This window comes from Macaca thibetana, chromosome 10 (assembly GCF_024542745.1).
Source record: "Macaca thibetana thibetana isolate TM-01 chromosome 10, ASM2454274v1, whole genome shotgun sequence".
NCBI lineage: Eukaryota > Metazoa > Chordata > Mammalia > Primates > Cercopithecidae > Macaca > Macaca thibetana.
This window is the reverse complement of record NC_065587.1, coordinates 12,184,697-12,209,114: the sequence shown is the minus strand read 5'-3', so window position 1 is coordinate 12,209,114 and position 24,418 is coordinate 12,184,697. Positions and strand designations below refer to the sequence as shown.

At 48.1% G+C, this 24,418-nt stretch overlaps 2 protein-coding genes and 1 long non-coding RNA gene across 4 annotated transcripts in view; 1 reads left to right on the top strand and 2 right to left on the bottom strand.

Moving 5' to 3' along the window:
• GTPBP1 (GTP binding protein 1) overlaps positions 1–24,418 on the top strand; it is a 310,687-nt gene that overhangs the window by 258,691 nt on the left and 27,578 nt on the right. The window lies entirely within an intron of this gene.
• Positions 493–18,808, bottom strand: JOSD1 (Josephin domain containing 1). 2 transcript variants are annotated; one of them, XM_050806369.1, is made up of 5 exons: positions 18,716–18,808; positions 17,611–18,426; positions 4,187–4,315; positions 3,826–4,020; positions 493–2,881 (listed from the first exon to the last, which is right to left on the bottom strand). In XM_050806369.1, the coding sequence occupies exons 2-5, from the start codon at positions 17,793–17,795 to the stop codon at positions 2,782–2,784; spliced, it is 609 nt and encodes a 202-aa protein (XP_050662326.1). In that variant the 5' UTR covers positions 17,796–18,426; positions 18,716–18,808; the 3' UTR covers positions 493–2,781. The 2 variants fall into 2 exon arrangements, with proteins under 2 accessions (XP_050662326.1, XP_050662328.1); XM_050806371.1 differs by having other exon boundaries at positions 18,674–18,799.
• LOC126963784 (uncharacterized) lies at positions 4,324–17,601 on the bottom strand. Its single transcript, XR_007729206.1, has 2 exons — positions 15,173–17,601; positions 4,324–7,745 (listed from the first exon to the last, which is right to left on the bottom strand). It is a non-coding gene; the product is annotated as an uncharacterized LOC126963784 (long non-coding RNA).

The following is a 24,418-nucleotide window of genomic DNA, read 5'->3' as shown; positions in this document are numbered from 1 at the left end:
AAACCAACACTACAATTTCGGTGGTATTGTTCCCATTTTACGGAAGTGGAAACAGCTACAGAAAGGTAATTGCTCAAAGCCACAGAGTTAAGTGCTAGACCTGGATTCAAATCCAGGCAGTCCAACTACAGAACACTGCTGCTGTGTGCTCAGGATAGTGAGGCTGGGCCCAGGCCCGCTGGGCAGATGCATGATCTTTCACTTGTTAACTAGGGAAAAAAACTAGTCACCAGTGTGGTACAAACTTGTACTTACATGGATTATTCAAACTGTCAAAATTAGTTGTACTGAAAAATGTCTTGGGGACATCTTTTGAACCAAATCCCTTTTCAGTGAGTATTTTGTCTGGATTTCTCAGGTGAAAGACTTAAAGCATGATGTCTCTAAAAGATGACTTATGCTGGCAATGAATTCCTTTTAAAACAGCATCATACTTAAGTTTATTTTTCTTTACACAATTATAGAACTCAGGCAGACAAGGAGACATACACAGAGTTTTCCATTTTTAATATTTGGTTAAACAAAATACATCTTTTGTAAACAAACCCAGCACAAGGCCAACAACAAAAAGGAATAAAAGCAAGAAAAACAAAAAGCCTAGGGTTGCCCGTTACTGGGCATCAGGGTCAGGCCTGTTCACTTCCTTAAAGGAAGTGGGGCTTTTTGCCCTTGGGCATCAGCATGGGTCCCTGTTCCTAAGCACCAGGATTGGATATGAACAGAGAAACCAGCCCTGAAATGTTTAAGCGTCTTTGCATATCCCATTGGCTCATGGACTCCAAGTGCATGGGGACTCTTTGAAGTGCCATTTGCACAGGCCCAAGCAGATTTGTGGAGAGGAGTTTCCTCCTCTTCCCAAGAAATGGCTTACTATTTCTGACAGTGCCAGTGGCCCCAAGGTCCTGCTTGTGACAATCAGCAAGGTTGGCTGTAACGTCTGGCTGGTGGTGGTTGGAATGTCATTGTACAGGGCGGGAAAACAGCTCCCTGTGGTGCCAAGCAGGTCTGGTGTAGAAAATGGTGCAGAAGAGACTGCGGCCGGTTGCTGAGAAGACATAATGCAGTAGCCGCTTGGTGGCCTGTTACTCAGCATAAAAAAAATGGCCTTGTTGGATTGAAGATACATGTGCAGAAAAAGTGCTGGTGTCAACATGCACTCCAGTCACAGGGGGAGAAAGCCTCAGCTTCACCCCGTTAAGCTTGCTCAGGATCAACATGCAAGCCCCAGGCTGACTTTGCTGCTGGAGAGAAGTCTGGCCAGTGGGGCAGCTCTCAGACCCACTGAGATCATTGATCTGAGGGCCAGCGGGTCACCCCTGCCTGCCCACCTGCCTTGAGGCAACCACATCCACTCTGGAGACACACGTGTGGTATACTTATTTCTCCTCTTTTGTTTTCCAAAGTTACAAGAGAAAAGTGGCCTACAACTATTTCAAGAGGTAGGGGCAGGTTGAACTTCCATTGATACATAAAGGAAACGACATAAAGATGACCAACCCAGGTCCTATTCCATCCATACAGTACAGAACCACCCAGCCGGAGCTTGGCACTATAGTGGCAGCCTCTGAGCCTAGAGCGTCTCCTGAATTCTGGCTGTCCCTATTCCAAGCAGCTTATCTTCACAATACTTTCCTCACCCAACTCTGCCCCAAATTAGTGGAATTTGATGTCAAAGGCAGACTTTTTTTTTCTGATTTTGCCAGAGTAAGTAAACTGGGAAAACTGCTCTTTGGCTTCTCTTTTGTCCCAGAGCCTCCTAAATCAATGTTGCGAAATGGTAGGGACAACACTGGAGTGAAGAAACCAAGCCACCCCGTGGCTGTCCCAGTTTGGCTTTAGCCACATCCTGTTCAATATCTTACTTCATACTGGAATATTAGCATGGAATATTAATTAATTTTTCATTATAAAACTCTGCCGGGTGCAGTGGCTCATGCCTATAATCCCAGCACTTTGGGAGGCCAACGCGGGCAGATCACCTGAGGTCGGGAGTTCGAGACCAGCCTGACCAACATGGAGAAACCCTGTCTCTACTAAAAATACAAAATTAGCCGGGCGTGGTGGCAGGCACCTGTAATCCCAGCTACTCGGAAAGCTGAGGCAGGAAAATTGCTTGAACCAGGTGGTTGAGGTTGCAGTGAGACGAGATCATGCCATTGCACTCCAGCCTGGGCAACTAAGAGTGAAACTCAATCTCAAACAACAACAACAACAAAAAATCCTCCATGTGTGGCCATAAACCACCCTTAAACCCGGGGATAAGGGTTGGAGACAGCTCACTGTACCGCTGCTAGGGTTCTGGACATGGTTTCCTGAGAGACCTTTATGCTCTGGGTCCTTCAAACCAGTCACATGGGCTTTGTGTGCACTATCTTCAGACTTACTGTTTTCAGACCCAGACAGGACGGAAAGTGGAGACAGCATCTCTAGGTGAGTGTGGAGCAGCAGTGACAACTCAGCAGAACCTATGTCAAGTCCTCATAGAAAAGGGAAAATAAGCTAGGATTCCCTCCCCGCTCCACTTTCTCCTCTCTTAAATAAAACAAGGGTTTGTGACCGCTGGCCTTGAGTGCACAGAGCTCCTACCTTCCTTGCCCAGGAACAAAACACGGGGTAGTTCTTACAACAGTCCACACGTTTGTCCTATTGCACTGTCAGATCTGAAGGGGAAAAACCCGATGAGATGTTTGGGGAAGTGGGAAGGGCAGACCCACTGTAGAGGCCACAGCACATCACAGAGGACTGAGGGGGCTGAGGCGAGAGGGAGGTTGGGGAGAACTGCTACACGTCAGTCCTCCAACTCTGATGAGCCTCTACCTCTTCTGGTACCACCAGCAGGAGTTCACAGTTCTTTCCTCGCAAATGATGTTTTAGAAACTTCCTATGGAAAAAGAGACAGAAAAAATGAAATACTGTCAAGTTGCAAATTCCAGTCTCAGGACCACAAAGTCACCTGAAACCTTACTATACCCGTGGCGGCCCAAAACACATTTCTGTAGTCATCTGGCTTTGGAGGGGTCCACGTTTGGTTGCCCTCCAATCTTTCCACTTAAAATTCCAACCTAAATTTTTGCTCATCCTTATAGTTACTGCCAACAGTAGCTGGATCTGTGAATAACAGTACCCAAAGTACTATAAAGGACTTTTTTTGGTTGGTTTGTCTGGAGACGGAGTTTTGCTCTTGTTGCCTGGGCTGCAGTGCAATGGCATGATCTTGGCTCACTGCAATATCTGCCTTCTGGGTTCAAGCGATTCTCCTGCCTCAGCCTCCTGACCAGCTGGGATTATAGGCGCCCGCCACCACGCCTGGCTAATTTTTGTATTTTTAGTAGAGACGGAGTTTCACCATGTTGGCAAGACTGGTCTCGAACTCCTGACCTCAGGTGATCCACCCACCTTGGCCTCCCAAAGTGCTGGGATTACAGGCGTGAGCCACCACCTCTAAAGGATTTTTATAAATGTTCTTTGGTCCTAGGGAAATTCAGTCCTCCTTGGCCTGAATGTCTGTCTTCCTTTCTATGAACTGGCAACTACTGTCTCAGTTGTCTTAAATGGAGAGAACATTACAATGCCAGCCCCACCAGACCAGAAGGTTGGTATCTCAGGCTGTGCATCTTCCCTACCAAAAGGACTTAAAAGTACTGGTGGGTCATCGAAGATTAGGGTCAGGTCCAAGATACTATGATTCTATGATTCTAAGGTAGGGAGAGAATCCAAGGGCACAGGAATTTCATTTCCTTTGTCAAATAACCAGAGATGAGCTCAGTGTCCCCAACGTAAGAAATGAAGCAGCCTAGCGCCTTAGTCACAACAGGTGCTGATTACCTGAGCTCGCTCTCGCCTCCAATCCACTCCGGCATCTTGAGTTTGGAGTCGAGGTTGTAGTAGGCCCCTCCCACCTCTCGGACACAGATCCAGTGCTGCCTTTTGAGGGGCAGTTTCAGTGGACCCCAGCATAGGCTGGAGGGCAGATTCATGATGAAGCCCATGACATTAGTGAGGGCAATGACACTGACATCCCTGCAGGGGAGAAATGGTGGCAGAATCTGAGGCAGCACACTTCCCAAGGTTCCCTGGCTGTAATACCACAAATGGCTACCTCCCCACTCATGCCATGAGCCCAAGTACTAAAAGCTTATACCACAACCGTGCTGTTCTCCATCAAGTCAAGCCTGATTCAGATTACCTGCGCTTGTCCCACCAAACAGCTTCATAGCCTTTGGTCTGAAGTGCTGCCATAATGACATTCACATCGTAGTTGCCATTTCCCAGCATGCTCTTCTTGTGAGGTGTCACCATGGTGTTTGGAGACAACCTACCAATGTGAAAAGAGGAGGCTGAGACTTGCTGGGCTGGCTAACCCCTCCTGACCCTGCACTACCGGGGGTGGAGAGCACTTGACATCACTGCTCCTGGAAGTTAGTTTCCCAACATTCAAGTGAAATTTCCCCGGCTTCTACCTAAGTATTTTGTAACTGTTCCACGAAGGAGCCTCACTTATGAAATCCCAGCCTCCCACAGCCTTTCTGCAGTCTTCCTCCTGATACTGATCTTCCTGCCTCATGTAAGCCTTTTTTTTCAACACTGGAAAATAGGATTCAATATTTTCATTTGCATGGATAGTAACTGTTGTCACTCCTGCTTTCTATTTAAGGCATGTACACTTGGTAATCATTAATCATTAAATACTGAAAGGCATACAGGAGCCTAGACAGGTGACACAAATGTATAAACTGGGGTTGGACATAAGGCAATAAAAAGCAGTGAGGCCTATGTGAAACTGGAATGCATGACCCACCTAAAGGCATTGTGTGTGTGTGTGTGTGTGTGTGTGTGGTACTTGAATAAATTTTTCTTAAAATACCTAATAAATGAACTGAAAAAAAAGTTGTGCCCAGCAAACAAAACTCGGCTGCAGCACTGGTTTGCCCACCCAGCTTGAAGTCATTTACTTCCAGGCTGCTTTAGCCAGTCTGCATTTCAAGACAAGGTCCATGTTGAAGGCATTTCTAATCCTATTATTTTGCTTTCATAAACTTGTCAGGCCAGGAGCTGAGGAAAGGCCATTTTGAAGGAAGGGTTCAAGGGGAATACCTTTGGGCTTTGTGTGAAGGGGAGAAAGGGAAGTGTGGCGAGTTCTTCAGGACATAAAGTGCATCTTCAAGAGGCTACTACATGCCATCTCCAGAAAAGAATCAAGACATTAGGCCAAGGATGTCAATTCTAAAAAACTTAAGAAATCTTGTAAAGTGTTTTTTAAATTTTTCTGTGCACAGCAAAAATACTGGTATTTTTTTTCTTTCCTTTCTTTTCTTTTCTTTTTTTTTTTTGAGTCACAGTCTTGCTCTGTCGCTCAGGCTGGAGTGCAATGGTGCGATCTCAGCTCACTGCAACCTCCGTCTCCTGGGTTCAAGCGATTCTCCTGCCTCAGCTCCCCAAGTAGCTGGGATTACAGGCGCCCGCCACCATGCCCAGCTAATTTTTGTATTTTTGGTTGAGACGGGGTTTCACTGTGTTGGCCAGGCTGGTCTCAAACTCCTGACCTTGTGATCCACCCGCCTCAGCCTCTCAAAGTGCTGAGATTATAGGCGTGAGTCACTGTACCCAGCAATACTGGTATTTTTCAAATATAAAACATACTCCTGGCCAGGCGCGGTGGCTCATGCCTGTAATTCCAGCACTCTGGGAGGGTGAGGTGGGCAGATCACTTGAGGTCAGGAGTTCAAGACCAGCCTGGGTAACGTGGTGAAACTCCGTCTCTACTAAAAATACAAAAATTAGCCACGTGTGGTGGTGCACGCCTGGAGTTCCAACTACTCAGGAGACTGAGGCAGCGAACTGCTTGAACATAGGAGGCAGAGGCTGCAGTGAGCCGAGATTGCACCATTGCATCCAGCCTGGGTGACAGAGTGAGACTCCGTCTCAAAAACAAAAACAAAACCAAAAAAAACCCATGCTCCTGGCCGGGGGTGGTGGCTCACGCCTGCAATCCCAGCACTTTGGAAGGCCAAGGTGGGAGGATCGCTTGAGCCTGGGAGTTAGAGACCAGCCTGGGCAACATGGCAAAACACTGCCTCTGCAAAAAAATACAAAAATTAGGTGGGCATGGTGGGATGTACCTGTGGTCCCAGTTACTTGGAAGGCTGAGGTGGGAAGATCACCTGAGCCAGGGAAGTTAAGGCTGTGGGGAGCCATGACTGCACTCCAGCCTGGGTGACAGAGTAAGACCCTGTCTCAAAAAAAAAAAAAAAAAAAAAAAAAAAAAGCCAAAATTAAAAACAACAAACATACTGCTGCCACTGCTTAAAACCTTCCAATGGCACCTAAAGCACTTAAATATACTCTAAACTACTTCCTTTGGCCTGCAAGGCCCTCAAGGTCCTGCAGATCTCATCTCTTACCTTTTATTACACTGACCTTCTTACTGTTCTCTAAAAACAAAGCTCTTTTTCTCACTGTGCACTCATGCACTCACTCACTGTTCCCGCTGTCTGGAATGTTCTTTCTGTAGTTCCTTATTGTTTGGGTGTCAAATGTTACTGCCATAGAGAGGCCTTTTCTTTTCTTTTTCTTTTTTTGAGACAGAGTCTGGCTCTGTTGCCCAGGCTGGAGTGCAGTGGAGCCATCTCAGCTCACTGTAACCTCCGGAGAGGCCTTTTCTTGACCACCCAACCATAAGTTTCTCCCAGTCACCACCTCACATCAACCTTTTGATTTAATTATAGCCCTGTCACTACCAGATGGGTTTCTCATTGGTTTTTCTTTTCTTTTTTTTTTTTTTTTTGAGATGGAGTCTCGCTCTGTCGCCAAGGCTGGAGTGCAGTGGCCGGATCTCAGCTCACTGCAAGCTCCGCCTCCCGGGTTCCCGCCATTCTCCTGCCTCAGCCTCCCGGGTAGCTGGGACTACAGGCGCCCGCCACCTCGCCCGGCTAGTTTTTTGTCTTTTTTGGTAGAGACGGGGTTTCACCGTGTTAGCCAGGATGGTCTTGATCTCCTGACCTCGTGATCCACCCGTCTCGGCCTTCCAAAGTGCTGGGATTACAGGCTTGAGTCACCGCGCCTGGCCTGGTCTGTTTTTCTATACTAGACTGACAGCAGGGGCCTTGACTATCTGAAAGCTACATTGCTAGGGCCTAAAGAGTGCCTGGCACAAGACAGGTGCCCAAGGAATGTTTGCTGAAATGTTCAGTGTTTATTTTTGTTATCCTTCTCTTTCCCTGTAAACATTAGTAACTGACTCTTAAAAGGGCTTATATGCTCATCTCCAGGGCTAGCAAAGAAATCTGCAACCAAACTTTATCTTACCTGTAATGATAACTACCACTTATTGAAAAACCTCTGTGCCAAGCACTATGATAAGGTACTTTAATTTGCATTTCATTTAATCTTCACAATAAACCTATGAGGATGTGAATTATTTCTATTGTATAGATCCATAAAAGTGAGGTTTGGTGGTTTTAACTGACCTGCCCATGAGCACTTACAAGTGACAGAACTAGGATCCAACCCTGGATTCATTTGAACCCAAAGTTACGCTTTGCTATCTTACAGCAAGGACCCAAGAATCAGAGTGGCAGGGGGTGGGGGCTTGAAAAGAGGAGAGGCCAGCTATGTCCCTGAGGCCTGGGGCTGAAACATAGCTTAAAAAGACAAAGGCTCTCCATGGGTTCTTGCACATTTGGATTAAATGAGAACACATTGCCAGGTGCAGTGGCCCACGCCTGTCATCCCAGCACTTTGGGAGGCTGAGGTGGGAGGATCACTTGAGGCCAGGAGTTTGAGACCAGCCTGGCCAACATGGTGAAACCCTGTCTCTACTAAAAATACAAAAAAATTAGCCAGGTGTGGTGGTGGGTGCCTGTAATCTCAGTTACTCGGGAGGCTGAGGCAGGAGAAATCGCTTGAACCTGGGAGGCAGAGGTTGCAGTGAGCCGAGATTGTGCCATAGCACTCCAGCCTGGGCAACAAGAGCAAAACTCTGTCTTTAAAAAAAAAAAAAAAAAGAGAACACATATGAAAGAAGGGCTAGTCCCAGATATAATTGGTTCTTTTCCCTTTCCCAAGCTTCTAATAGCTTCTTGTTCCTTTCAGTGAAGTCTCTGACCAGTACATGAATGACGGCTCCAACAAAATGCTCAGTCTTCTACCTCGTTCACCATCAAACTCCCTACCAGGCTCAAACCTTAGAGCAGCGCTTCCCAAGAGTGCTCCTGGAGATGCCATTTCCATGTTCATTAACAGAGGACTCCAGAAGGCAGCCAATACAGTAACAGCTGAATGAACCAAGTAGGTAAATGGGTTTCCTGCAGAATTCTTGGAGTCCTAACATGCTAATCTTCACCTTCAGTCTCAAGGCAAGGGGTTATAAAATATGTTTTAGTTTCCAAACAAATTTGCCACACACTTGTTTTGAGGTATAACTTATAGAACCAGGGTTCCAATGATCTTTCTTCCCCGTCCTTCATCTTCTGTCTTGGATTCAAATCCGTTCCTATTACCACTCCATCTCTCTCCTAACCAGAGGCTCCTCACCTCACACCTTGACTTTTGAAACAGATTTCTAAATTGATCACCTTGCTTCCAAGTGTTCCTTCCACCAATTCAGCCTCTATGTTCCTGCCAAATTCACCAAGGCATCAATTCACTTCCCCTTGTATACACAGGAACTGACAATGGTACCAACTGCCTGGCTGGTACCTCCTGGCCCCACCTGGCCAGCTATATCCCTCTCATTGGGCTTAGTGCACTTTAGGCACCATGATCATATGGCCTTTATTCTATTTTTTCTTCCTGTCACCTAGGCTGGATTACAGTGGTGTAGCCCCAAACTCCTGGGCTCAACTGATCCTCCTGTCTCAGCCTCCCTCTTGAGCCACTGTGCCAGCAGCCTCTATTCTGTTATCCTATTTCCTGTTCCAAGCCAAATCCTACAGCTTCTTCACACCCTATCTCTTCCATAGGATCTTCCCTGGATCCTCTGTGAAAAAGGAGGGAGAGTGAGGACCATACATATCTGTGTTCATATCCAAGCACCATCAACACTAACTGTGAGATTTAATCTCCATGCCTGTTACTTTGCCTGTAAAAATGGAAATAATTACTATTTTATAGAACTGTTGGAGAATTCAGTTATTTTATATATGTTCAATCAAACACTAAATTCCTGGATAGTTCTTTATATCCCTCACAGCTAGGCACTGGCAACTCAACACATGTTGGGCAATCTGAGTACAGGAAATGTTGAGAGTAGCTTCCATCTCATTCTAGAGGAATGGTCATTTGAATAAGTGGGGCCCACCCAGTGTATTCACCATACCAGCACTTGCTTGTACTTTTAACAGTAATCAAGTGGCCACTGTGTTAACTGCTTTTACGGGCTTTATCACTTCCAGCCATCTTGATACCATAAACATGGAAGCTGAGGTGCAAAGGTTATGGTGACTTGCATAGTCAGGCATAGCTGGTGAGTGGCAGGGCTAGGATTCGCCTCTACCCTAAACAATACTGGACAGTGCTCTGGATATTTCAACACACCAGTCCCACTGAGTTCTATGGGATCCTGATGATTCCAGTGGAAAGTATTCTTGAGACTCCTTGGCAAACTCCTGTTCAGGACTGTCTTAATGATTTCCATAGAAATTCTGGGCTACAGCTCTGCAGACTCTTGCATGAGCTGACCCAGTGTCCCTCCGCTGGGAGATAGAGGGTTGAAGAGATGCCTGCACGCCTGCTTTTGTTTTCAGGCTGGAACTGCGAAGTTTCCTCTCTGATTTTCCAACAGTGTAATTTCTTTCTAGTGGAAGGACCCTCAGAAAGCAATCAGAGGGGTGCGGAGTAAAAATAAATCAAGTTCTTGTGACTCAGTTTGGGACAGAAGCCGAGAGTCTTCAGCAATAAAGTTTCTTTCAAATTCATGCAAAAGGCCGGGCGCGGTGGCTCAAGCCTGTAATCCCAGCACTTTGGGAGGCCGAGACGGGCGGATCACTAGGTCAGGAGATCAAGACCATCCTGGCTAACAGGGTGAAACCCCGTCTCTACTAAAAAAAAATACAAAAAGCTAGCCGGGCGACGTGGCGGGCGCCTGTAGTCCCAGCTACTCGGGAGGCTGAGGCAGGAGAATGGCGTAAACCCGGGAGGCGGAGCTTGCAGTGAGCTGAGATCCGGCCACTGCACTCCAGCCCGGGGACAGAGCGAGACTCCGTCTCAAAAAAAAAAAAAAAAAAAAAAAAAAAAAAACAAAAAAAAAACAAATTCATGCAAAATAGGACACCCAGCCCTCACAGTGATTCCTGGTCATTCATGAGTGGAGAAAACAATAATCCAGACAGTGACCTCCTCAAATGTTCTGTTGGAGAGTTTCTAGAATCCCTCTTCCACTCGCCAGAAGAGCAGAGGAAGGCTTGGAAGGGTAGAGAGCCTGAGGAATCACCTTCAACCCCGACACCATCAATCAAATCAAAGGAAACCACAGCACCCACCCCCAGAATCCTGGCTAGGCAGAAATTTTAAGATCAATTTGGCCTTCCTCAATGAGCAGAATGTGCTGAGTAGATCATTTCTCCTCTGACCAGCCTTTCTCAATTAATCTCCCACAAGCCTCATACTCTGTTGTGTGAAAGTATTTCTGGCTTCAGGAGTTGGCTCCCTGCTCTCTCTGGATGGGTCTCAAATGTTGAGTGGGGGAGCAGAAGCCCTCACTCTGTCTCAGCACTGTATTGACCTGCCTCCTCCCCTCGGCCCCCTTCTCTTTGCCCACCCAGCTTTCACCACAAACCTCGGATCCTGCTGCCAGGAGTCCCTTCTGTACTGCAGACATTTCATTCACTTGAACATGAGCACCAAGCTACATGCCAGCCACTGGCTGTGGGGGTACAACCGTGAAACAGTCCTACTGGTTCTTACCCTCAAAGGGCTCAGGGTCAAATCAGAGACACAGAAATGTAAACAGATCAAAACAGCCTGGCAAGCACCATTTAACAGAAATATTAACAGGCTAGGTGCAGTAGCTCACGCCTATAATCCTAGCACTTTCGGAGGCCAAGGCAGGCGGATCACTTGAGCTCAGGAGTTCGAGACCAGCCTGGCAACATGGCAAAACCCATCTCTACCAAAAGTAAAACACATAAAATAATTAGCTGGGCATGGTGGCACATGCCTGTGGTTCCAGCTACTCGGGAGGCTGAAGTGGGAGGATTGCTTAAGCCTGGGAGGTAGAGGTTTCAGTGAGCTAAGATCGCACCACTGCACCCCAGCCTAGGTGAAGGTGAGACCCCCCAACTCAAAAATTAAAAAAAAAAGAAAAAAAATGTATAAACATAAAGAGTTGTATGAATAAGCCCACTCAGTTCACACTGCTGTCTTTTCAGATCCCTTTTGTGAGTGAAGTCCTTTCACATTCATCACCTTGTTTGTTCCAGACACCTCTGTGAGGTAGGTGAGGCAGATTTATTTCACAGATAAACAAAAACGCTTCCCACTGAACTCTTCAGAGCTGTGCTGTCCAATATGGTAGCCAATTTCTGCGTGTTATTTAGATTTAATTAAATTTAAATAAAAGTTAAAATCCAAAAAAAAAAAAAAAAAAAGAAATTAATTCTGGGCTACAAAGTGAGCCTCTCACTTCTGTCATCACAGTCAGAAGTTAAAGCCATGAGATGTGAAGTGATGTAAAAGTGAAAAGACGGGCCGCATGCGGTGGCTCATACCTGTAATCCCAGCACTTTGGGAGGCCGAGGCAGGCGGATCACGAGGTCAAGAGATCAAGACCATCCTGGCTAACATGGTGAAACCCCATCTCTACTAAAAATACAAAAAATTAGCTAGGCATGGTGGTGGGCGCCTGTAGTCCCAGCTACTCGGGAGGCTGAGGCAGGAGAATGGCCTGAACCTGGGAGGCAGAGCTTGCAGTGAGCCGAGATCGTGCCACTGCACTCCAGCCTGGGAGACAGAGTGAGAGACTCCGTCTCAGGAAAAAAAAAGTGAAAAGACAGGCTCTAGTCCAGGTGTCCCCACTGTCTGTGTCCTCAGATAAGTCCCTGTTCCTCTCTCATGGTTTCCACTGTGTCTGACTATGGTGATGAATTTAGATATTAATGAAAAAAGGAAATGGAAGACATTTTATCAAGATTCTTTTCCCCACCCTAATTCTTTCTTTCCTTATCAGATCTGAAGAGATGTGACATCAGAAAATATGGCTCAGAACTTCCTGATGTTTCTAAATCAGGCATGGGTCAAAGAGCTAGGCACACATTAGTAATCTGTAGATGTTAGCTATTATTACTACATGTTTGCCTAGCCCTTGGACAAGAGAATTCAAGTCTCTAGAGGTTAATACTTAACAACAACTTTTCTCAGTTATAATCACCCACTTTTAAATGTGGCCCCTTCCACCTGCTCAGGGACTATGTAATGGGGAGGCTGGAATAGTCACCCTCTGTGGTAGAAAATGCTAGTCGTTCACCAATATCCCCAATCTCTTTGTCCCTTCCAACTTTCATTAGATTTTTTTCCCTTGATACCAAGCTACTTTTTGCCTAGATTTTTTTTTTTTTTTTTTTTTTTTTTTTTTGAGACGGAGTCTCGCTCTGTCACCCAGGCTGGAGTGCAGTGGCGCGATCTCGGCTCACTGCAAGCTCCGCCTCCCGGGTTCCCGCCATTCTCCGGCCTCAGCCTCCCGAGTAGCTGGGACTACAGGCGCCCGCCACTGCGCCCGGCTAATTTTTTTTTTTTCTATTTTTAGTAGAGACGGGGTTTCACCATGGTCTCGATCTCCTGACCTTGTGATCCGCCCGCCTCGGCCTTCCAAAGTGCTGGGATTACAGGCGTGAGCCACCGCGCCTGGCCTTTTTTTTTTTTTTTTTTTTGAGAGATAGGGTCTTACTCTTTTGCCCAGGCTGGAGTACAGTGGCACAAACATGGCTCACTGCAACCTCGACCTCCTGGGCTCAAGTCATCTTCCCATCTCAGCCTCCCAAGTAGCTGGACTACAGAACTACAGGCCCCTATGCCCAGCTAATTTTTAAATTTTTTTGTAGAGATAGGCTCTCATTATGTTGCCCAGGCTGGTCTCAACCTGCTGGGCTGAAGTCGTCCACCCAACTCAGCCTCCCAAAGTACTGCGATTATAGGCATGAGCCACCAAGCCCAGCCCTGGATACATTTTAATATTAAATATCCAAGACTGGGCGTGGTGGCTCACTCCTGCAATCCTAGCATTTTGGGAGGCCAAGGTGGGTGGATCACGAGGTCAGGAGTTCGAGACCAGCCTGGCCAACATGGTGAAACCCCGTCTCTACTAAAAATACAATAATTAGCCGGACGTGGTGGTGGGCGTCTATAATCTCAGCTACTTGGGAGGCTGAGGCAGGAGGATTCCTTGAACCCGGGAGGTGGAAGTTGCAGTGAGCTGAGATCATGCCACTGCACTCCAGCCTGGGCAGACAGAGCAAGACTCCATCTCGGGTGGGGGGAAAAATCCTATTTGGGAGAGGAATGCAGAGCTAGATGCAAGAATCAGATCACTTAAAAACTGGGATGAGTCTAGTGAAAATGTTTCAGGCCTGAGTATTTTCAAAACAACCTAGCAAAGCTGCCATCATATAATTTGATCTACACGGACTGCCAGGCACCATAGAAAAGGTGCACCATAGAAAAAACAAGTCGAACAGGCCTCAGCCTCTGAGAATCATATAATTTGATTCTATGACCCTTTTTTTCCAAACCTTAGACACTTTTTTTTTTTGAGAGATGGGAGTCTCACTCTGTCATCCAGGCTGGAGTACAGTGGTGCGATGTTGGCTCACTGCAACCTCCACCTTACGGGTTCAAGTGATTATCCTGCCTCAGTTTCCTGAGTAGCTGGGACTACAGGCGTGTGCCACCATGCCCAGCTGATTTTTGTATTTTTGAGTAGAGACATGGTTTTGTTATATGTTGGCCAGGCTGGTCTCAAACTCCTGACCTCAGGTGATCTGCCCGCCTCTGCCTCCCGGAGTGCTGGGATTACAGGGGTTAGCCACTGTGCCTGGCCCACATTCTTTACATAAAATGATGAGCTCGAATATTTACATCTGTATACATATACACTGATGACACTTGCCCAGTTTATCTTTTCTCCAATTTCACAGGTTGAAAACAGATGCTTTTTAAACAAATGACCTCTTTTTGCAGATGTTACCACTATGTTCAAATCCTGGACCAAGCCTCTGACACACCTGACTCCTCTCTTCCCTGTCCTTGTTGCCGCCATGTTGAGTCATTAGCCTAGCTCTGAGTTCCTATTCATTTCTAAGCATGAATCATCTCATATCCACAACTCTGTTGAAACTCCACCCTGCTTTTGTATTTTGCTTCTTTTTTCTGGCTAAAATTCAACTGCTAGGATGAACTTCCTCTCAACAAATAGTGCTTATCAACATTTCCCTCCCATTTCTACCATTCACTAGCCACACTTTAAAACAGCATAGAATTATTTCTGCTAAGGTCCAAATCGATCACTTTTCACTTTTTAATTGCTCTAAATGCCAGGGTTCTAACTTCACTTAAATCTAATCTCAAGGCTTGGTTAAAGGATAGCTGAGAAGTGCTTCTCAGGGGCTGAGGCCTGTTCGACTTGTTTTCTCTATGGTGGCTCACAGTGCCTGGCACTCCGCAGGCAGCTAGTCAGTGTTTGTTTAAAAAATTCCATCTTCTCTCCCTCACCTCTTCTCCCTTTGCTTTTTCCTCTAGATTCCTTTCACACTTCTTTATTTTTTGTTCCTACCTATTCACACATTGTTTCAATATAAAATACTATACGCAGAATTCCACTTATGGAATTGGGACAGAATACATGCCCTTACGTGCTGGCTTGCCAGCACTTTTTTTTTTTTTTTTTTTTGAGATGGGAGTCTCGCTCTGTCGCCCGGGCTGGAGTGCAGTGGCCGGATCTCAGCTCATTGCAAGCTCCGTCTCCCGGGTTCACGCCATTCTCCTGCCTCAGCCTTCGGAGTAGCTGGCACTACAGGCGCCCGCCACCTCGCCCGGCTAGTTTTTTGTATTTTTTAGTAGAGACGGGGTTTCAGTGTGTTAGCCAGGATGGTCTCGATCTCCTGACCTCGTGATCCGCCCGTCTTGGCCTCCCAAAGTGCTGGGATTACAGGCTTGAGCCACCGCGCCCGGCCTCTGCCAGCACTTTTTGGATCTTTTTATTATGCTGCTAGAATTGGGGAGTGCAGTACAATTCGCCAAAGCTTCAAAAGGAATAGGATCTTCGTTCCATGTGGGCATTTAGCAAATATTTACCATTCTTGTATTCAGGAGAACACAGCTGAGAAACTCCTGTTACCATCCACACACGCGTGATGAACATAGTCCAGAATGTCAGTACTGGCCCAGCTCAGCAGCTGGAGGAACAGCTACTGACAGCACTCTACAGGCCCTTCCAGTACTCGAGAAACAGGAGAGCAGTTAGTGGGGCGGGTTCTAGAGTCACAAGGCATGGGACCAAATCCTGCCATCAATAGCTATGAACTCTCTGTGCCATGATTTCCTCATCTGGAAAAATGGGCAGCAACAGAATCCATCTTGGAAGATCAGTATGAGGACTGAGTGAACACAAGGAAAGCACTCAGAATGGTGCTTTGCACCAAGTGTTCATACGTGTTAGTGATTCCATCATTATTCCCATAGTCAGATCAGGGGCCAAACGTACAGAAGTGAAAACTTTTCTACCAGTGTGTGACTGGATACACAGAATCTTGTTTCTGGAATTTATTTACTAGTGGGTGAAACTGGGCAAATCGCCTAAAATGAATCCTAGTTTCCTAAGTTCATTATTGGTGAGGTTGTTGCAAGATTGTCTGTACATATCACAAAGTACTAAGCACATTCAGGTATTTCACCCTGAGTCCTTTCTTCTCCCTAGTTTTAGATCAGGAAATAATTTGCAAATCTGATTAGGAGTAGGAGAAATACTAACGGCTGGCCAAAAGGAAGCAGTCCAATGTACTGGGTTCTCCTTTCAGTGACATGACCTGATGATCTGAGACAAATTATCTTACCTCCCAGTGCCCCAGGTCCTGAAGAGTCAATTCTACTTGCTGCCAGATAATGGCCATGATGCAAATAACATATTTACCCTGGTAAGGCATTACTCTGGTTACTACTGGCATTGGAAAATAATTACTCTCATTATAGTTTTGTCTGCATCTGGGGATTAACATTCTTCTAAGAGTAAGCCTCTGGCTCTTTCAGGGCAAATGGTCCATACCTGTATTTTACAAATCACCCCAAATAGGTTGCTACCAGCTGTAATTCTGGTCCCTATGTGGCAATAATTTCATTTCCAAGCTACGAGAGTAAGAAAAAGGTCTTCTGGAATTGTCAATATGTACTGCTTGAAGAACGCTTGAGCTCCTCTTCAGTGAGGACTGTGTGGGCCTAACCCTTTCTAGTTGGGGTCATCAGGCAAGATCACCATCTGAGTTGCTATGGACTGCAGATATGCTGTTGTGTCCATCAAGACACCACAGAACTGACTCTCAAAACCTTTAAAGTAATTCTAGAAAATCAAAGCAAAGAGAAAAAAGCTGAGTTTTTTTTTTTTTTTTTTTCTGGGACCTGTCACCCAGGCTGGAGTGCAGTGGCACAATCTCGGCTAACTGCAACCTCCACTTCCCGAGTTCACGCGATTCTCCTGCCTCAGCCTCCCGACTAGCTGGGACAAGCGTGCACCACCACACCCGACTTAATTTTTGTATTTTTAGTAGAGACGAGGTTTCAGCATGTTGGCCAGGCTGGTCTCAAACTCCTGAACTCAGGTGATCCGCCCTCCTCGGCCTCCTAAAGTGCTGGGATTATACCGTGCTTGGCCAAAAGCTGAACCTCTACTAACCCGTGGGGTGGCATTTGTTCTAAATGGGTAAGAAAGGCCATCTAGAATAAAGGAGAAAGAGGCGATCTGGAGTCAACTTCAAATTATAACTTTGCTATTTAGAAGCTATTTGGACATATTACCTGACCTTTCTATCAGTAAAATACAGGCAGTGAAATGACTGTTAGGAGGGCTACACAAAGCAATGTACGAACAGCGCCACTGCCAGCACATGGCTCACAGAAAAGCTGAGCATTGTGTATACCTCTTGCTTGTGGTAGTCACCACATTCCACCTTTGATGACAGGCGACTGAACGTGTACGTATCGGGTCCCACTTCTAGACTGTAAACTCCTCGGCAGCAGAACTTTAGAGGCATTTAGCATAGTGGTCAACAGCATAGATGTAAGAATTCAACCCCAGCTCCAAGTCTTGTTACCTTGAGCAAAGTACGGAACTAAATGTGTCTTCATCAGTAAAATGGAAATAACACCACGTATTAACACGTATTCCATGGGATTGTTGAGCAGATCACTCGAGAAAACACAGCCGAGAATATGAGCACTTTCCTAGCCCACAGTGAGTGCCCGATACATAGTAGTGATTATCTTTTCCTGTCTTGTGTCCCTGATACCTGCTAATGGCATCTAGCTAATACCTATAGATTTAAAGGTTTATGAAACTTGAGACATTATCCCACCCACAGAAATCCAAAAATATCAGTAAGTATCAAGATGCCAAGGAGAAGGGTCCCCTACCTCTGGAAAATCTCTTGCAGCGTATCCCGGGTGAAGGCATTGCTGTCCTGGAAGACGTTATTGAGGGCGTGGAGGGCACAAAGCTCCCTGCGCTGTTTCTCATGGTAGATTTGTGGGGGTGCTGCCTGTGGCAGCTCCAATGATTCAGATTTGGCCTTGTCTCCTTTCCATGGCACACAACTCATGTTTTTTGTTTTAGGTTCCAGAGATGGCTATAAACACCCTACTCTTCCCTCCAGAAGAAGAATGTAACCTTCTCAGTCTTTTCCGGGTTCCTGAGGTTCACCTTATTCTCTGGTGTCCATGATTTATGCTTTGTCACTGGGAGAAAAGACTGGAATCAAAAGGAAAAAAAAAACCCACCTCTTTTCTCTTCTCAAGAGAAAAATAACTTTTGGATTACTTTCATTTTGCTACCACTGTCAAATTGCAGAATTAAAAAAAAAAAAAACCCATAAAATGTAAGACCTTGTTTCCGTTTCCCCACCCTTCCCTCCCACCCCCCTCAAAACTCCCCACGATTTTCTTGCTGTTTCCCTCTGCAAATGCCAGGCCTCAAAGCAGGAGGACCGAACAGCATCGGTCACATCGCTCCTTTTCTTCCATTTCTTTCGAACCACGACGCCACTGACTCGGGAGACAAGGCCTGGGTGGCGGATAACGCGCACGAGTCGAGCAGCTAGCGCGGGCCGGCAGGCGTGGGACCGCGAGCCGCGCGGGGGCCTCGGGGGCAGCCCTCCATCCCCTTGGGTACGGTGGGGCCCGCAGGGCGCGGCTCCCTCGGAAGGCGCGGACTCTCGCCCTCTGGCCGCGGCCCTGCGGAGGAAGAGACAACTCCGGTCAGCGGCGAGCGGGCGCGGGAAGTGCGCGGCGGGGCCGGCCCCTGCCCGAGGGAAGGTTCCTTCCGCGCGGCGACGGGTTGGCCCGCAAGGGGTGGGGCCGGACAGTCAGCCTCGCGCTCCTGAGCCCGGACCCACCCGGTTCGCCGCCCCTACACCAACCTCCCCGCCCGTCACGTGAGCGCAGGCCCAGACGCCCTCCCGCCGCGCCCCTGGCTGCAGACCCCAACGCCGTCGGGACCGCTCAACGCCAGCCGTCCCCTCACCGACAACGGCCGCCACCTGAAGTGCGGGCCGCCAACTGGGCCGCGCGGGCGGGCGCGCGCACCTGAGCCCGACGTCACCGGCCCCCGCCCGACGCGTGCTCCGGAAACGCCCTCTGGCGCCGTCCTCGCTCCTCCCAGCCGTGGCGCCACGCCTAGCGTAGGTGTGACGTCATCGGCACCGGCCTGGGAGCCGGGGACGCCGGGCGTGTACGGACCAAGTTGAACGGTTGGGGTGTGGCGGAGGCAGTGGTTGTGGGGCTGCGGGCTGCGGAGCTCGGCGGCGGCCGGCAGGATTGGGGTCCAGCCGCTCGGCTCTGCGCTGTCCCTGGCGGGGCGGGGTGGGGCGGCCTGAGGGAGTCCTGCAGGCCAGCGGCTGCCGTCCGCGGCTTTCCGCACCCCTCCCCTCTCTGGGCCAGGCTTCTCGGCCGAGCGTTCTCGCTCCTGCGTTGACTGTTTTCTGTGTGGCTAACGCGCGGCTCACCAGGGGGGATTTTGGAGCACCTGATTCGGTCGGGCGCAAATTGCCTTGGTTAGTGGGCCCGACCGTGCCGCACTGTCCAGGGAGCGCCAAGGGTAGGTGCCTCGCTTTGAGTCACATTTCAAGTGGAAAGGAGACTCCTGTTGCAGTTCCGTGGTGTCGCATTTCAGTTCACTACACACAAGCCACTGCCCTCTTGCCTGGGGGCTCCCCGCTCTTCTCACGGTGGCTTTCCTCTCTGCAGAGACCTCTGCGCGAAGTATACCTAAGCGCATTGTGTGCGTCGTCGGGAAACGGCGAACTACTCGCAGTCCCACGTGGATTTCATTTTTTTCCCTTTACCTACTCTTAGGGTGCGTGGTAGGCATCAGTATCCACCTTAGCTGCCCTCCTTTGGGGTTTTTCGTAAAACTGGAAAAACGAGAAGAAATTGCACTTTAAATTTAGTTTGTTTTTGTTTTTTTTTTGTTTTTTTTTTTTTGCGACGGAGTTTCTTTCTTGTAGCCCAGGCTGAATTGCAATAGGGCGATCTCAGCTTACTGCAACCTCCACCTCCTGGGCTCAAGCGATTCTCCTGTCTCGGCCACCCGGGTAGCTGGGATTGCAGGCCCCTGCCACTTACCCAAGGCTAATTTTTGTAGTTTTAGTAGAGATGGGGTTTCACCATGTTGGCCAGGCTGGTCTCGAACTCTTGAGATCCAACCGTCTCGGCCTCCCAAAGTGCTGGGATTACAAGTGTGAGCCACCGCGCCTGGCCTAAATACTTATTTTTGAGACAGGGTCTTGCTCTGTTTCCCAGGCTGGAGTGCAGTGGCGCGATCACGACTCACCTGCAGCCTCGACCTCCTAGGCTCAAGCGAGCTTCATGCCTCAGCCTCCTGAGTAGCTGGGGCTATAGGCATACACCACCACACCTGGCTCATTTTTATTTTTATTTTTGTAGAGATGGGGTTTCACCACGTTGCCCAAACTGATCTCGAACTCTTTCCTGGGCTCAAGTGATCCGCCCGTCTCAGCCTCCCAAAGTGTTAGGATTACAGGTGTGAGCCACCGCACCTGGCAAACGCGACTTTTTTTTTTTTTTTTTTTTTTTTTTTTTTTGAGACAGAGTCTCACTCTGTCGCCCGGGCTGGAGTGCAGTGGCCGGATCTCAGCTCACTGCAAGCTCTGCCTCCCGGGTTCACACCATTCTCCTGCTTCAGCCTCTCGAGTAGCTGGGACCACAGGCGCCAGCCACCTCGCCCGGCTAGTTTTTTGTGTTTTTTAGTAGAGATGGGGTTTCACCGTGTTAGCCAGGATGGTCTCGATCTCCTGACCTCGTGATCCGCCCGTCTCGGCCTCCCAAAGTGCTGGGATTACAGGCTTGAGCCACCGCGCCCAGGCTTTTTTTTTTTTTTTTGAGGCTGAGTTTCGCTCCATTGCCCAGGCTGGAGTGCAGTGGCGCGATCTCAGCTCACTGCAAGCTTCGCCTCCCGGGTTCACACCATTCTCCTGCCTCAACCTCCCGAGTACCTGGAACTACAGGTGCCCACCACCACGCCCGGCTAATTTTTTGTATTTTTAGTAGAGACGGGGTTTCACCGTGTTAGCCAGGATGGTCTCAATCTGCTGACCTCGTGATGCGCTCGCCTCAGCCTCCCAAAGTGCTGGGATTACAGGCCCGGCCCAAACGCGACTATTTTAACACCATTACACTCAATGTTATAACTTAACACGCTGGAGTGCCTGCCACAGGGTGAGGAGCCCTCTGGCTCTGTCCAGCCAACTTCTGAATTACCTTAAATTTTTGTGGCCCGGCGTGGTGACTCACCCCTGTAAAAATTAGCCAGGCACGGTGGCGGTCGCCTGTAGTCCCAGCTACTCGGGAGGCTGAGGCAGGAGAATGGCGTGAACCCGGGAGGCGGAGCTTACAGTGAGCCGAGATCCTGCCACTGCACTCCAGCCTGAGCGACAGAGCAAGACTCCGTCTCAAAAAATATATATATATATATTGTAAGCTACTCACGGCTGTGGTTATATTTACATATGAATAGTTTGAGGGCTTGCTGTGCAGCAATCACTGTTCTAAGTGCTTTACGTATATTAGTTCATTTGCAGCTGATTTAATCCTGTTAGATACTTTATTTATTCAAAGGAGAAAACAAGCTCTGAGAAGTTAACTTGCTTAAGGTCACGTACATATGGTATGTGAACCCAGTATATAGTGAATACAGAATTTGAACCTAGGCTCCAACTTTTCTTCAGAAAGACGTGTAGATGGGTAGGGTAAGGAATTCCTTCTCTAAAATGTCATAATAGAGTTCCCTGTTCAATTCAAAAGTACCTGCTCTGAGAGTTCTTTTCTGGATAACGGCTATAGTGCAAAGGGCATGTTTTTTAGTTCGCTATCAGCCGTCAGCACATTTTGGACTTGAACCCTTTTTTTTTTTTATGAGACGGAGCTTCTCTCTTGTTGCCCCGGCTGGAGTGCAATGACTCAATCTCCGCTCACTGTGACCTCCGCCTCCTGGGTTCAAGCCATTCTTCTGCCTCAGCCTCCTGAGTAGCTGGGATTACAGGCATGCACCACCACACCCGGCTAATTTTGTATTTTTAGTAGAGACGGGGTTTCTCCATGTTGGTCAGGCTGGTCTCGAACTCCGGACTTCAAGTGATCCGCCACTTAGCCTCCCAAAGTGTTCAGATTACAGGCATGAGCCACCGCGCCCAGCCGACTTGAACTCTTTGGAAGAGCCAGTTGGTGAGATGCTATCAATCTGGGCCATATAGGAAAAGCCAAAGTCTGTTTTTTAAAATTTTCTACTCTCAATACAACACAATACTTCTGGTCACCAAAATATGTGGATTTCTCCCCACCAGCAACCCATCAGTTCTGCAGGGGACACCAGCTGGATGTCCTCTGGTTCAATTCAATTCGTCTCACACTGTCAACCTGGAGATACTGTCAGATCCCACTGGTTAAGGGCTCAGTCCCACAAGACTGTGCCCCTCCTTCAGAAGCCAGTTATGAGTTCAGGCCTCCAGTACTTTGTTTCGTTTTGTTTTGTTTTGTTTGTGAGACGGAATCTTACTCTGTTGCCCAAGCTTGAGTGCAGTCGTGTGATCTTGGCTCACTGCAACCTCTGCCCTCCCAGGTTCAAGGGATTCTCCTGCCTCAGCCTCCAGAGTAGCTGGGATTACAGGTGCATGCCACCATGCCCAGCTAATTTTTGTATTTTTGGTAGAGACAGCATTTCACCATGTTGGCCAGGCTGGTCTCGACCTCCTGACCTCCGGTGATCTACCCATCTCTGCCTCCCAAAGTGCTGGGATTACAAGTGTGAGCCACTGCTCCCAGCCCATATAGGATGGTGGTGAGCAATTTGGCAAGGAAGAAATTAAAAAGCACATAAGAACAGTATCAAGACCTTTGGACTCAGATGACTTCCTGTCCAAGATTCCCAGCTGTGTTTGTGCAAATAAGACTTGATAGTAAGCTGGGTGCGGTGACTCATGCCTGTAATCCCAGCACTTTGGGAGGCCGAGGCGGGCGGATCACCAGAGGTTGGGAGTTCGAGACCACCCTGACCAACATGGAGAAACCCTGTCTTTACTAAAAATACAGAATTAGCCGGGTGTGGTGGCACATGCCTGTAATCCCAGCTGCTCACGAGGCTGAGGCAGGAGACTTGCTTGAACCCAGGAGGCAGAGGTTGCGGTGAGCCGGAGATTGCGCCACTGCACTCCAGCCTGGGCAACAAGAGCGAAACTCCGTCTCAAAATTAAAACAAACAAACAAACAAAAAGACTTGATAGTAGTGGAAAACAGGGACAAGAAGACACTTTCTTTCTTCTCAGGTAGATCCCCAAAACTGAAAGCCATTTTCTTTTCTCTTTTTTTTTTTTTTTTTTTTTTTGAGGCGGAGTCTCGCTCTGTCGCCCAGGCTGGAGTGCAGTGGCGCGATCTCGGCTCACTGCAAGCTCCGCCTCCCGGGTTCCCACCATTCTCCTGCCTCAGCCTCCCGAGTAGCTGGGACTACAGGCGCCGCCACCACGCCCGGCTAATTTTTTTGTATTTTTAGTGGAGACGGGGTTTCATTGTGTTAGCCAGGATGGTCTCGATCTCCTGACCTCGTGATCCGCCCGTCTCGGCCTCCCAAAGTGCTGGGATTACAGGCTTGAGCCACCGCGCCCGGCCCTGAAAGCCATTTTCAATCCTGCCACTTGCTCACTAAAGATTTAGGGTTTAGGTCCAAACCCTAAATCTTGGATTCCTTATCTTCTCAAACATGCTCTTGTTTGCTTGATGCCTGGGACGAGTGGCCAAGGCCGACTTTATTAGACGTTGGTTAATCCCTAATTTCGCCAGGCAATGATGGCCTAGGGTTTTCCGGCTTTTGAAACAGGAATTCAAGACACTAAAACTTGTGTTGATGGCATTTTGGGTTGGGGCTTTTCACAACTGATGACTCTGGAAAAATAACCCATGGGAAACTACCTTATGAGACCCTAGATCTCGGTTTAGCAGTTCACCACAAAAGTGGTGAGGTGTTTTTTTGGCTTTTAATTTTAGCTGCTTGCCTCTGTTTTTAGTTCGTGTGATTGTCTCCGCAAAGGCAGTGAATGTAGAATTCTCCCTAAGGTCAGCATTTAATTATTGCCTCACTCTGGCTGCTATAGTATTACAACTCTTGGAACGTACAGCATCGATCCTACTATTAAAGTTGCCTGGAGCATGCCAGCACGTTGGACATCGGCGTTCCAGCGACTGCCTCAGTCACTGAATCGAGTGGGAGGCTCATTTTGCAGTTTACTATCTCCGTGAGCGGGTCCAGGCGCGGAACCTGTTCTATGACTCGATTGGGTCCTGCCGTTGTCCGTCATCGGAAGGCTTACAGCGCCTACTGTTTTTCAGTACGATTTGCAGGCTCAGCACCGCCTCTGGAAACAAGGAGAGTGAAGGGGCGTTGACAAGTAACGTTGTTTGTATTTCTCTCCTCATTGGATGGCTGTTGTGTCAGTCATACTCTTCTCTGCTCCCGTTGGCGGGAAGGCTTCAGGCGGGTAGCGGGGACTCGGTACTGCCCCCTCCCAAGCTGGGAGCAGGGCGCGTGACGTCTCAGACATTTGTTGTTGGGGTTTGGGCCTCATTAATTATTCATTAGGTACTTGAACGCTCTGCAGGGATTGGTGGCTGAGAGGCGTGGTCGACTGTTTCTTAGCTAGAGATACGTGTCATCCAGTAC